Source organism: Pseudochaenichthys georgianus, chromosome 17, assembly GCF_902827115.2.
Source record: "Pseudochaenichthys georgianus chromosome 17, fPseGeo1.2, whole genome shotgun sequence".
In the NCBI taxonomy this organism is placed as follows: Eukaryota; Metazoa; Chordata; class Actinopteri; order Perciformes; family Channichthyidae; genus Pseudochaenichthys; species Pseudochaenichthys georgianus.
This window is the reverse complement of record NC_047519.1, coordinates 19,440,183-19,454,398: the sequence shown is the minus strand read 5'-3', so window position 1 is coordinate 19,454,398 and position 14,216 is coordinate 19,440,183. Positions and strand designations below refer to the sequence as shown.

The 14,216-nt window shown below is 40.4% G+C and overlaps 1 protein-coding gene across 5 annotated transcripts in view; it reads right to left on the bottom strand.

Moving 5' to 3' along the window:
- Positions 1–14,216, bottom strand: part of pde4ca (phosphodiesterase 4C, cAMP-specific a) — an 85,722-nt gene that overhangs the window by 8,615 nt on the left and 62,891 nt on the right. For 4 of the 5 annotated variants that reach the window (XM_034104098.1, XM_034104102.2, XM_034104100.2 and 1 more), the window contains 5 exons: positions 3,870–4,061; positions 2,728–2,772; positions 2,057–2,093; positions 1,312–1,385; positions 1,155–1,207 (listed from right to left, as the gene is read on the bottom strand). In XM_034104098.1, the coding sequence (XP_033959989.1) occupies positions 1,155–1,207; positions 1,312–1,385; positions 2,057–2,093; positions 2,728–2,772; positions 3,870–4,061 (401 nt within the window). The remainder of the gene's footprint in view (positions 1–1,154; positions 1,208–1,311; positions 1,386–2,056; positions 2,094–2,727; positions 2,773–3,869; positions 4,062–14,216) is intronic. The other variant, XM_034104099.1, reaches the window with a different exon arrangement.

The following is a 14,216-nucleotide window of genomic DNA, read 5'->3' as shown; positions in this document are numbered from 1 at the left end:
GACTTATAGCAATATTGTGCTTAACAGCGAGGGATGTGTTGCCGTGGCAACAGCTTTTGAGGAAAACTCAGTATTGTCATATTGAGGTGTTGAGGGCCAGACCATTAACTGTCATCTGAAGTCTGGTGCAGTTTGGATCATTTTCCCTTGACTTAAAACAACATTGTGTTGTATGGCGAGGGATGAGTTGCCATGGAAATGGCATATGATGACACCCCATAATTGACATAGTGCTGTTGAGGGCTGGACAAGTAGCCATCGTTTGGACCATTTTCCATTGACTTATGACAACACTGTGTTTCATGGCGAGGGATCTGTCGCCATGGCAACGGCTTATGATGAGATCCCATAATTGACATAGAGCTGTTGAGGGCCGGACCATTAATGATAGTCTGAAGTCTGGTGCCGTTTGGACGATTTTTCATTGAATTACGACAACATCAGGTTTTTTGGTGCGGAGGACGAAAAACGCGATAAATCGCGTTTTTCCAATGCCAAATTCAAAATGGCCGACTTCCTGTACGTTATTTTATACCCCTCCAAGAGGCTTTTTGGTTCGTCTCCGCACCCTAGACATGCATAGCGAGTTTCGTTCGTTTACGTGAAAGTTAAAGTAGGTAGCTACGCCCACCTCACTGTAGTCGCATGGGCTACCTACTGTCATGATTTAGGCCACTTTTAATGGGCTTTTGCCCCTCGTTTTCCCTGTTTTTTGTGGGTTTTGCATGGTTATCGCTCGCAGTGCGAGCGACTAAATTGATCGTAACGATATCAATTATGCGAGTTGCAGGCTCGCGCGGCCTATCAGCCGTCATGATTTCCGAACCTTTTCTGTGCCTTTGCCGGTCGTTTTCCCTGTTTTGGGTGTGTATCGCAGGTTTATCTTTATATATTTCAATAGGGTCTTCGCCGACCTAGGTCTCAGACCCTAATAATAATAATATTTGTGCACACAAACAGGGGCCACCAGTGTAGTGAATACCTTCACTTTTTGAACTTGTACTTAAGTGACATTTATCTCTGTGATGTGTCACCAGTAACCCAAATTGTAGCATGATAATGCCCTTCTCTCAGTCTTTCTTAGGCTTTCCAGGCTCAGTGTGGATCATGGGATATTGATAAGTAAACAGCCCATTTCTGACATCAGTACCGACCTGCGAGGCTGGTCTTGCACATGGATGGTGGATTGTTGCCTGAGGATCGTGTCCTGCAGACAGAAACCATCCAAAGTGAGCAAGCAAAATTCATAATGTAACTACAGCATGATTATATTTATACTTGTGTGACAGTAAAAAGAAAAGTAAGACCTACTTGCTGGCTGTGCGATCTTGCTGGCCGGTTATGACGGCAAAGTTACCTCGGACAGTCCTCAGGCTGGCGAGAACCTAAAAGGTAGGAAGAAGAGATTGGATGCACAAGGTCATCATCATCCTCATCCTCATCCTCATCATAATGTGACGCACAATACATTTCTGATGAAACCACACATGCCACTTAATCCATAGCCTTAAATACTTGCACATGCCTTCACTTAATTCATCTTGAACTAGAACGAGCCTTGGCAATCAGATAATGCTTTCATGCTCGAAGCTAAAGTGCTGCACAAAAGCATCCTCGTTTTCATTTCTGATGTTTTGATGTCATGTCTGTCACTCCATCTGGAGCCAAACACTGACTCAGCAGCCAGAGTATCCGGTATCCAGGCCTGACCCATGTAGCAGCCCTTATCAGCCAACATGCGTATTTAAACAGCATGATCAAGCAGTATTGGATTCACTGCTTATTAAAAGTTTAAAGTGAGCATAAGTGTGACGCACATCCCACGCAAGAGCCATGCAATGCTAGCGGGATGCCTGATCCTGTCCCGGGGCCAACAAAAGGCTGAGGGGCTGTTCCTCTGAGGCAGAGAAGCCCGGTCTCCATACCATCTGGACTTTTTTGAGACCTGCTGTCTTTAGCTAACAAGTGAACGGGATTGTCTTTACATTTGACGATCTGGCAATATTTCGAATTGGCATATGATGAAAAAAAAGCCCTGATAGGTTGGATGACTCACCTGTGCAAATGGTGTGACAATCATGTCTTCTGTATGTCTGCAATTCAGAACAGAATACACAGGAGGAAAAGGCATGAAACACTGACTAGAGGAACTGTCTTTAAGCTCCTGAATTATGATAATTCATCTGTGTTAGATAGCAAGGCTTGATAACGTTGTAAAGAGGATTTAAATAGAAACCAAACTACACCTGGTACCACTTCCATATGAAGCAACCAGGGAGCCAGAGAATTCAAATGTACTTACTCGGATATGCTCATTCATCACTCTTTTTTGTCATCATTTTGTTAAAATGTAATAATAATAATAAATTCGATTTGTAAAGCACCTTTCATGTAAAATGTAGCGAAAATGTCATGCACTGTGTATGGTTAGGATGGTGAGGAAACAGTTTAAGGAGGGAGGAAAGGTGGGTGATATCAATTGGAACTGGTAAATATTCACAAGCAAATAAAAAACAGACTTGGTTGTCTCTGATTAAGCGCCACATGCAAAAAATAACAAAAGAGAACTGGGTGTTTTGGGGGGGGGGTTTAACTGGGATCATAGGTGAAGTGTTTAATATTTAGTCACGTTTGTCAAGTGGGAGGTGGGAAATAAAGCAATCTAGAAGGAATGCAGGAGAAGAGAGTCAGTGTTTTTATCCAATTTTTTTATCGTGTTCTTCTCACCGAGATGACAACCAGTTGACTTCCCAGTGCTTCAAGCTTTCTTCCCTTCAAAAACAGATAGGCGAGAGTCGATGAGGAGACCTGCGACTGCTACTTACAGACTTAAAGGTGTTCAGACATTATGACCTTTGTAGGGGACTGGTTTTAGAAATACATTGTAAACACAAAAGGGGAAAAGTAACAACAAAATATTGTATTTTGCCCATTTCTTTCTTGCATTTGAGATGGAAAAATAGTTGGAAGAACTAATGTTGGGCGGTAGATCGGTGGATTTAATACACACACCTAAAAAACAGCCTGTTTGAAAACTGCCCTAGTGAATCTGAAAGACTGAAACACGAAATTGAAGTTCACTTAAGGTAGACCCCATTTACCAGATCATGCCACCTAGGCAGTACAACGCATTGGCCTTGGGGTTTCTCTATGAAGCCAAAGAAAAAGGGCATATTAAAGGGTATGTTTTCAGTTATTTTTTAACATCACAATACATGCAGACAGTTATTTTTTTACCAGATTATCTGATTGAATCCATGCAATTTTGTTTAATTTAGAAAGGTGTTAATTGTAAAGCGCTAACCTAACTCTTGTTACTAATGTCTTGAAGCTTAACGTCCTCCTGAGCTGCCTAAACAGAGGGGCCTGGATAATTGGACTGTGCCATTTCAGGAAACCAGAAGGGTATTCACAAAAGCCACTCGACCAAAGCTGCCCCTTTTTTGGTGGAGAAATGTCATCTTTCTCTGCAATCAACTATTGACTAGCCTGCAATTTAGAGAGGAGGTCAGTGTCTCTTTGACAGAGGAGCACTCAACATGTTTGAAGATCTGTGTTTATGTAGTTATGCTTAGGTTCTAAAGCATTTCTTCTTAAATGATATATAATTAACCTTACAGTATGGTTGACTTTTGTTGATTTTGTTACTCAAAGCAGCACAGTCTTCATTTTGTGTATTGAATTGGACAGTAGGAACGAGAACTTTTGAGACACGGTTGAAATAAAGGCTATAATCTTGAACAAATCAAGAGAAACACATTTTGCTTACAAAGAAAATAAGTATAAATGATTGTGTATTGTGTAGTACCATTGACGAAGCAGTGCCAGATCAACAGTATAGACTTGTGGAACGACTAAAATAGACTTACAGGTCACTGGCAGTGGAGGAGTTTCTGGAAGGACCTTTGGGTGAAAGGTCAAAGTCAGAGTCGGAGCGGTAGAGGAAAGATTCCCGTCGCTGGCTGTGAGGAAAGTTGGCCTGTAGGACCAGACCGGAGCTGGGGCTGGCCTGGGGGTCCAGAGGGCTGCGCCCCACAGACAATCCATTCTCCACATCAAAACTAAAACAACAAGAGAGAGGGACAGAATGTATTCAGGTTAGATAACTCAATACACGGTTCATGGGTAAACATGCAGATTCATTCCACAGCATGAAAAGGAAAGGGAATGAAAGAAGAAGAATCCATGCATCCGTCCTGACACCCACTTCTCGAATAAGGTGTTGGCATTGTAAAACCAATAGTGAGTGAATGTTTTCTCATTACATGTTAATCCTACAACTGATTTAAACACATCATTATAAGACAGAATGTGTGCAGATCAGAAGGAAGCTAATGTCCTGTATTAATCTGCTTCTGGACATTCCTGTAACACATACAGTTTTGTGTTTTGTTTGTATCACGTAGGAACAACTGGAGTACTGATATAACAATTGAATAAACTAGTTTCAGTGAGAGTAGCAGCCAATGTGGATGTAATAGTGAGACAAATACATAAATCAATAAGGACTGATCCAAAGACCACAGGTTTCATTATGCTATTAAAATATTACACTTGTGATCACAGACTGTGTAGTCTACTCCAGATAAGAGAGTCTGATTCAGCTCCAGTAAGGATGAAAGGGAGAAACACAATATGCAATTCTCCAAATCTAAAAATATAACACACTTTCATCATACACCATACACCATAACACCATACAGCTATTTTTTTATCTTTTTCACAGGAAATAGTGTATTTTAGAAAGGAAGTGTGACTAGTAGTAGACTATAATCAGCACTGCATTTAAATGTGTCTGAAAGAAACACAATTAGACAGGAACCACAACAAGGGGTGTTGAGAGCAAAATAAAGAATAGTTTCTAATTCTGATGTCTATAATAATAACGATAATAATCTTGCAATTCTTGAGCCAACCATTATAACTGACCAACAAAGCCATTCACATCAAGTCGATGACATCAAAAATGGGAGCAAAAATATCTCCATTTGATACTTTCGGGTTTTTTTTCCGCAAATCATGAAAGACAGACTTAGGGCTAGCATGTGTTCAGTTATAGAAGGTTGGCCTGAAAAAAGCCAACATCATATGCACTTCATTAGAGGTGTGAAGCATGCATGCTAATTGCTAATGAACATTCAGAAGAGGCCTGCAAGGGCTAAAGGAACATGTGGTATACCATTTGCATCAGAGTATTGACGTGGGTTCATGTGAGTCTAGAAATAGCTCTGCGTTCAGGTGGAGGAGAAGTTTCTCTTGATAAAACATGACATGACTACAGGGAAAAACACAAAATAAAGTCACGGCAAGGCGTCTTTTCCCAGTCTGGGCACGTTCTTGCTATAATCCACATCTCTATTTTCCCACAACCCCTGTGCAGATATGCAAACCCAGAGAGACTTCGTCAACCTGCAGCTCCATTTGGCAACACGTCTCCTTTTCTAAACAGTGTGAGGAACTCCAGAGTAGAAATCTAGGCTTTAGCAAAACAACCATTAGCAGAACGTGAAGGATTTCGGACAGGCAAGACGCTAAGAAACACATTCGATCTTTTCAAAATAAATACAGCAGTGGAAAGGATATTCAAAAATAAAAATCCCTAAAATCCAAGGCAAACAAAAAACTGTAGTTATGGCTGCAGCAGTATTAGCTGGAGATGTCTGTTGTTGATAGTGTGGGAAATAATGAAACTACACCGAAAAATATCAGCACAGTACCAAATACATCAAAGATTCCTGTACTGCATAACACAGTACTAAATACTCTGTAGCTACTCATCATTTCATTTGACTAACACTGTAAAAGAATATAAATGTTTGTGTTTAGTGGGTACTACGTTCACCATATTGGTGTGGCATGTTCGACATGTGCTAATTAGCACTCAACACTAAGTAAACAACTGATGGGAAAGTCGTTATTCTACAAGCATTGGACAAATTAACATTAAGGGTGATGAGAAGGACCTCCAACATATTACCATTCATCTTATAGACGTAGTGAAGGTCTGCAGCACATTTCATCTCAATCTATCCATCCAATAGATATTGAATTCAAAACCACAAATGTTAACCTCATGGAGGTTCTAAATGAAAATCAGGGGATTACCACATCCTGATGCCTTTGTGCCAACCCATCCAATAGTTGATGAGATATTTCAGTTAGAGTTACTTACACCATTTATACTTAAATGTGATTCCATTGAAAAATCCAGGCTTGCAGCTTCAATAGTGGGTGTGCTCTAACATGCAAACATCCCATTCCTCTTTGCATTCCATCCTCTTCTGCCCCTCCCCACCCTGATACTCTCCTCAGATGCTGCATGAGGACAAGAGACTGTGTTACTGGCTATTACGTCACACTGAACAGAAGCCCCCATCTCTCCATTCATGTGGCAGATTCAGACTCACTGATGGCACTATACATAGCCAAGGAGAGGAGTCAAAGGAAGGGCGGGCAGGCAGCGTGGTGAGGGTAAAACAGGGCAAAGCACAAGACAAGCACATGAGTTCTTTAAGGTCTTAACTGTGCACTGTGTCAGGGTTCATGTCTACATATGTGTTTCCCCCTGTGTCACAGATGTGAGGACAATCAATCATCTTTACAGAAAAATGTAAGATTCAAGCATGTACCAACTGCACACATATTATGTTTGATTCTGATCTGTAAGAACACATGTCATCTCACTTACTACAAGCACACATGTAGCTATGAGCCCCACCCACTCTTTACTCTTCATTCTGTTCTCTCTATCTGTCTTGTTTGTCCTCTCTAATGATGTTGCCCGCTCTGACCAGAGACTTCTTTCTATTTGTATTCCTGCACGACGCTCCCGCCTCTCTGCAGCTAAATTTAGCCTGCTCACACACGGGGAATATACCGATAGAGGCAGCGAAGAAGCCAAACATAGATTGTCAGGTAGAACACAGAGCCAACCCCTCCCCTTCTCTTTTCCCTCTGCAGCACATTTCTTCCTTCCATTCATGAATATTTATGGAGAAGATTCTATTTGAAGCCGATGCCAAGTTAAAATTAGATCACAGATCAAAATATTGCCCCCGTTTTTCCCGCGTTGCTATTTCCCTGCCGTTCTCAGGGAAGTGAGCATTGAGTCATTTCTTGCTCATGACACTAGACTATTCATTTGTACACACACACACACACACACACACACACACACACACACACACGCACACACACACACACACACACACACACACACACACACACACACACACACAGAAACTACATAGCAGGGCTTAATATTTTTTTTTGGAGCCAATGTTGACGTAGTGAATGTGCTCCGAAACACTTCCATTGTGCACAGTCTCTAAGCATACACTGCATAGTATGCTCAGTAAATATGTCAACTGAGGCATTCTGTGTTTTCAAAGGTTCAAAGGTCAGTTTTAAGGCTAAGCGTGCACGTTGTCCGGACAGGAACTTTGTCCCACACCACGGCTGGACTTCATATATGGCTCTATTGTCTTTCAGTTTTTCACATGCCAGTTGAACTCACTCCTCTCTTCAGTCCTTTCCCCTCTCTCTTTTTAGTCTCAGCCGCAAGTGATAAACATAAAATAACGAAATGGTGTTATTTTTGTTATATTCCCGTTGAGTGGAGCATGTTGTTTAACTTTACCAGATAAGCATGTGTGTGAGTGATGGCTGAAATGTATAGTAGATGCTTTCTGAATGAAATCTTCTAAATGACTCTGAGGACAGAGTCCCTCTACTGGGCTTCGGTGAGATTGCAAGAGCTGGCAATTGTGAATATTCAACTGTCGACTGTGGACATTTACTGTAGAGCGAAAATAATATCATCACTGGTTACTCGGTTGACAAAGACTTCATTAGCAACAGTTTGGATAACTGATTGTTTTTGGAAACAATTCTCAATCAAACACAAAATGCAGAACATTTCCAACAGCCTCTGAAATAGGAAGATGTATTTGTCCGATTTTATAGTAAATGTAATATCTCTGTTTTCGGGGGGGAACCCCATTTATAACAACATGTCACACTAGGGGAAAGGTATGCAAGATTGCAAATAAAATTGATTCAATAAATTAAACTGTCAAAAAAACAGACATGTGCCAAAGTGAATCCACTTACATTAACTCATCTGTTTTTGTTTTTAGTTAACTTTTGTGACATAGTTTTGTAAAACAATTACACATAATGACCTTTGATCAAGATACAAGTTACAATGACAGTCAATAGATGATAAAAGATTAGACTAAATAAGGAGAAATCCATCATGAAAGATAACAAGCAATCTGAAACACATTCCACTCCTGGGATACTGTTGTATATGTTTAAATAGATCCATCCTGATTTGGCGTCTGCATTCGCACATGGGGCCGCCACACACACACACACACACACACACACACACACACACACACACACACACACACACACACACACACACACACACACACACACACACACACACACACACACACACACACACACACACACACACACACACACACACACACACACACACACACACACACACACACACACCTGATTACTTTCTAAAGACCAACATTCCTGGGCACCGTAAAGCCCAAAAAGAAAAAGTGTAGAGTGAGGTGTGTTACAGCGTTGTTTAAGTGTTATTTAAGTGGCTGGATGGTAGGAAGTGTGATTGATGGTAAACTGTCAGTGGCCCTGTTACTCGACACCTCGCATGCGTCACCGCCTGTCATGGCAACGTCAATCCCATCTGGGGAGCATTAAAATACAGGAGCTACGGGGCAGAGCAAGCAGGAGAGGGAGAGAGGAGATAGGCCTGTAAACCAGGGCAAGCTGTCATCTGAACCTTCATTCATCACTCCCAGGCTTTAGCCGTGACATAGCCAGAGGTAGAGTTTGTTACACCAGACTCAAAGGACCGGTTCAGCCATTTATTCAAAAGACATTCACTGTAAACGGATGCAATGAATACATGTAACGTATATCTCATTTAGTGACGCTTGAGAGTATTGAAATAATCTCTATAACGTGACAATGAGTGTGTTAAAAACAGTAAATGAAGAGTTGCGAGGGAAAAAAGCAACAAAACTCAAAATGATCTTCCCTGCTGTGGTGTTTAAGCTTTATAGTCTAGGCTGTACGTATCTGCACATGACACATAAAACATATTCTGGAGTAAACAAGGATTAGGATTGTTTTAACGAGACAACCGCAGAGTTCACACCAGCAGCTGAGGGTCCACACCCTGAAGCTCAACACACGGAAAATAAAGTGAACCACGGAGGTGGTCAATCTGGCCACATCACAAAGGCAGACCTTAAAAGAAGTCTTGGAGCAATTTCAAATGCACAGTGACATTTTGTATGTATTACCACAAATCACCAGTGTGCGTTTTGAGATAAAAGCTACCGGGGTAGATTTGCAGTACAGATTTGCAATATGAACTCTGATTATATTCATTTGAATAAACAGCGGCTGTATCTACTGAATATTCCCTAAATAGGTCGCAGCATCAAAAGTTTAGTTCAGGTTTAAATATCCTAATTCTGGGAATTGAAATGAAAAATGGTTTAAAGGCCAAAGACTTTTATTATCTATGCTTTTTAATGACTGTTTTGAAATGCCATTTTATAATGTGTTTCAACTGCACTATTTCTTATTGCTCTTAATGTCTTTCATTTGTGTAAAACACTTTGAATTGCGTTGTGTTGAAAGGTGCAGATAAACTTGCCTTGCCTATAGACATGTTTGGAGAAATACACTTATTTGCTTTCTTAATGAGAGTTGGATAAAAAGATCAAGATTGCTCGCATGTCTGTATTATAAATATAACGCTATAGCCAGGAGACCGTTAGCTTAACTTGAAACAAACAAACAGTGAAAAGCTTAATATGCCATCGTCTTTAAGAGTCAGACATTTTTTTAGGTGGCAATAGTAACTTCCTGGAGTCTCTGCCGGTTGCCTGGTAACGGCTTCTGGGAAATAATTAGTTTGTAAGTAACCCATGTAAAAATATTGCTGTTAACTAGCGTGGTAATTAGTGATTTCCAGTCTTCATGCTAAGCTAAGCTAACCAGTTGATAGCTGCAGTCTATATTGACCGTACAGACATGAGCAAGGTGTTCATTTTCACATGTTACTTCCTGCAAGAGAGCAATAAGGGAATTTTCCAAAACTCTTCCTCTAACTGATTTCCGTGGTACAACTGTTGCGTGGGCAGCAGCACGCAGAAAAAGCATAAAACCTGCCTCCCAGCCCTCCCTGTTTGTGCCACTGTTAATCACTAATCCCATTGTTAAAAAAACACGAGGGAAACGACTACATACTGCATATATCCTGTAGATGACACTCAAAGAATTCAACAAAGTAAAACTAAAACTCAAAGCAGAGTTATTATTTCAGCAAGTCCTTATGAATAGCTACACAAACAATAAACGTTCAGACACTGTATTGTTTCACACCCAATAACAATAGAGCCAGTATGTCAACACCTTGGATAACTGCGATATCTATGAATGCACATTGTTCAGAATCAGGCAGTGAAAAATGGTTTTAGAAAGGCAGGAACACAGAATCACTTCAATTACCTTTTTATAAAACAAGTCAGAGTTTGGAGCTATTCTATATAATGGGACGTTTGTATGGAGCCAGTGATATTAAAAGACCACATTGTTTCTCCTGTTGACTGTTTGATGTAAGAGTTAGTGTGTCAAATATGGTGGAAAACATTTATTTATTCAAATGACAACAAAGACTATGTTACTTCAAATCAGGCTGTACTTGTTTTGTCACAGCGACACACACACACACACACACACACACACACACACACACACACACACACACACACACACACACACACACACACACACACACACACACACACACACACACACAGAAAAACGTTAGCAGTCAAATAACTGATTTTAAAACCAGCAGTTGCTTTGTCATTTAAATGTGCATGTGTAAGTGTGTGTGTGTGTGTGTGTGTGTGTGTGTGTGTGTGTGTGTGTGTGTGTGTGTGTGTGTGTGTGTGTGTGTGTGTGTGTGTGTGTGTGTGTGTGTGTGTGTGTGTGTGTGTGTGTGTGTGTGTGTGTGTGTGTGTGTGTGTGTCTGTGTGTATATGCTGAAGTCCGTCCACTGTGATTAAATCACAACAGTTTATTTAGCTACAAACTCAGAACAGCTGGAAGTAAGCGAAAGACAGATAAATAAAGACAAAACGAGTAACTTTGCGTGTCTCTCTGACGCCTGTAATCTCAGAGGCCGGCCCTCCTCCTCCTCAGATCTTTTCCTAGGGAAACAACACAATGACGCCTCTACTTTGATACAGTCTAACATTTACAGTATAAATGTGTTTGTTGTATTTTCAGTAGTATCATGATCAGAGAGGTGTGCAGAAAGCAAAAGGACAGACTGATTTCTCCTGTTATTTGATACAGTTGATAGAAGTATTATATCCAATTTTCCTAAAGAAAACGTTTTTTTTAAGAAGTTGGATAAGCTCTTATCAGCTTATAAAAGATTCTGATCATTTGAATGCAGTCAAATATTGAGAAATGATTGTGTTTGTTGTTCCTTTGCCTATGAAATTAGACTTGGATAACCAATCCTCCTCTGTAAACACACTCCTCGGGTTAAAATAGGGTTATTTGTCTTTCCCTTACTACATGTATTTTTAATTTAAAAGCCTAATTGTAGTATGGCATTGTGTAAAGGACTACAGAGTGGCTGTGGTTTATAAACCTGAGGGAGTTAGAGAGCAGAAGAGATTTAAAGTGAGTCATAAGAGCGTCGGCTACCTACGTTCACACACCATGGACTGTTATCCTCCAGGATCGTATAGCGCAGCAAAGAAAACAGTGAGGTGAGAGGAGAAGAATCGGAGGGAAATGAATAAAAGTGGTTGGTTTAAAGAGAGCGGAAATGAGGAGGGAGAAAAGGTTAAGAACTTGTTCTATAAAAGTGTTGTAACATGATCAGCGTGAGGTATGAATGGTAAAGGTCCCTCAGGTGAGGTGTGACCACAGAGAAACATCAGACATCATGTGGAAAGAGAAATAAATGTGTGATGATGATATAATAATAAAACATGCTGAACCATTTTACGCACCCAATATGTGGCTTTGTAATGACAACATGAATCCACTAGGAAGCAGTTTTAATTCAGACAACATTTAAATGGTTCTTTGTTTTAAAAGTAATTTAGGATAGTGCAACAATTAGCGTTTAATGTAAGCATTGCCACTGGTCAACGTATGAGAGCAACCACACCTGGCACGGCATATGGGAAAAACTGTTGTATGAATAAGACTCAGATTATTAACTGTAAGAGTTTATGAAATAAGGTCATGTGTTGTGAGCCGAATAGCTATGGGGGAACGCTACAGTTAAGCTGATAGATCATAATTCTTGGCCCACCATTTTTTTTTCAAAATCTGTATTTAGTTGTCTTCTAAATATCTTCTTCCTTTATTTTTCATGTATTTACATAAAAGTATTTTTGTGTTCTTTTTCCACTCGAATTTTTCTTTATCCATTTACCATATTTTACATTATACATTTAAATGTCATTATAACTGTCTCCTTTTTTGGTTCATTTTGAATGTCATGTTGTAAAAATGTACTCAAATAACCTTTTTTTCCTTGAAGAGACAGGCCTATTGTCTTTAAATGTGGATTAATATGTAGCAATATCAACATTTCTAGAATTGTGGGTCTTGGTTCACCTCATTTTTCTAATAAAGATGTTACGTAACATCAAGTTCAGCAGCAAGGTGACATTTAAAAAAAAAGAATAAACATGAAATGCAGCTAATGTCTTTAGCTTGTCATGTATTCATTCGGGTATTCAGGCACCAACAAAGATCACACTATCATAGTAGTTGTTTGTATTAATGTCATCCGCCAATGTCCCTCATGTACAGAAGGAATGGCAAATAATACAGCCACTGTGAGTGAAAATCAACATGCTCAATTGCAAGTAACACAACTCAGAATAAAAAAATGTATTATCTTGCTTAATGAATACGATGTCTAAGCACCCTCATGCCACTCCTTTTTTAAAGAAATGGACACACACACACACACACACACACACACACACACACACACACACACACACACACACACACACACACACACACACACACACACACACACACACACACACACACACACACACACACACACACACTGTAAGACACAATGTTGCGCAATTATTCTGTCATGTTACAAAAAACGCTTGCTGTGCTCTTGTGTCTGGAAAGCTCGTTACTGGACAGTAAAGTTTTTAGGGTTTTAGGAAGACATTCAATCCACTATGCCTGTCACACTGCAAACACTCGCCGCAGATGATCCAACACCAAGTTGTGTTCGAGGGAGCTTGTTCCAAGTGTTCCTGCACGAAAACACAGGTACGAGCCCAACCTCACATCCCACATGAAGGAAGAATGTGTGTGTCGGAGTATGTGAGGCCTGCAACCCCACACCAGCAGGCCAGTTTGTACTGCCTGCGAGGGAGATAAATGAGGGTCCGCTACGCTCCCTGTGGGCCAGACCACCATTAGAAGCCACTGATGATATAATAAAAGCTTTGGAAACACTTTCAGACACATTTATTACGACAAAATCCTCTCCTTGGCCAGGATCAGACAGAAGTATGCTTGTGGAGGGCACGGGATGATTCCTCGAATGAGGAGATTCATTTACTGTGACTCAAAGATTCATTCATCACGGCCACTCTGAGCCCGCAAATATTGATAGTGATTGACCTGTGGCACAGGTGGTGTTTGTCTGTGTCAAGGACAAGAGTTGATGTCCACACACTTATCTAAAACAAGAGAAAAAATGAAAAGCCACTAGACAGGGTTTGGCGTCGAAAACATCAGCGTTCACACTTCAGACTTTGAGAAATCACGCAGATGAAGATTTCTCTTTTCCCCTCCTCTCCTCCCAAGTTGAACTGACACGAAAGTATTAGGTTTTTATTAAATGCACGCTTAAAGCTAAGCCCAGTTACCTCACTAAAATACAACCTGCCAAACCGTCGTCTTTGTAAGACTCTTAATTCATATTAAATTACTTTCTGCATAAACCACCTTCACTTCCAAACAGGCAACAAAGCTCATACTTGTTTTTGCTGTCAGCACTTTCTTTAGAAGTAATCTTTAAGGGATTTTTCCATCCATTCCCTGGCTCTAGTAGGTACATAATGCTCAGTGTCATTGCCACT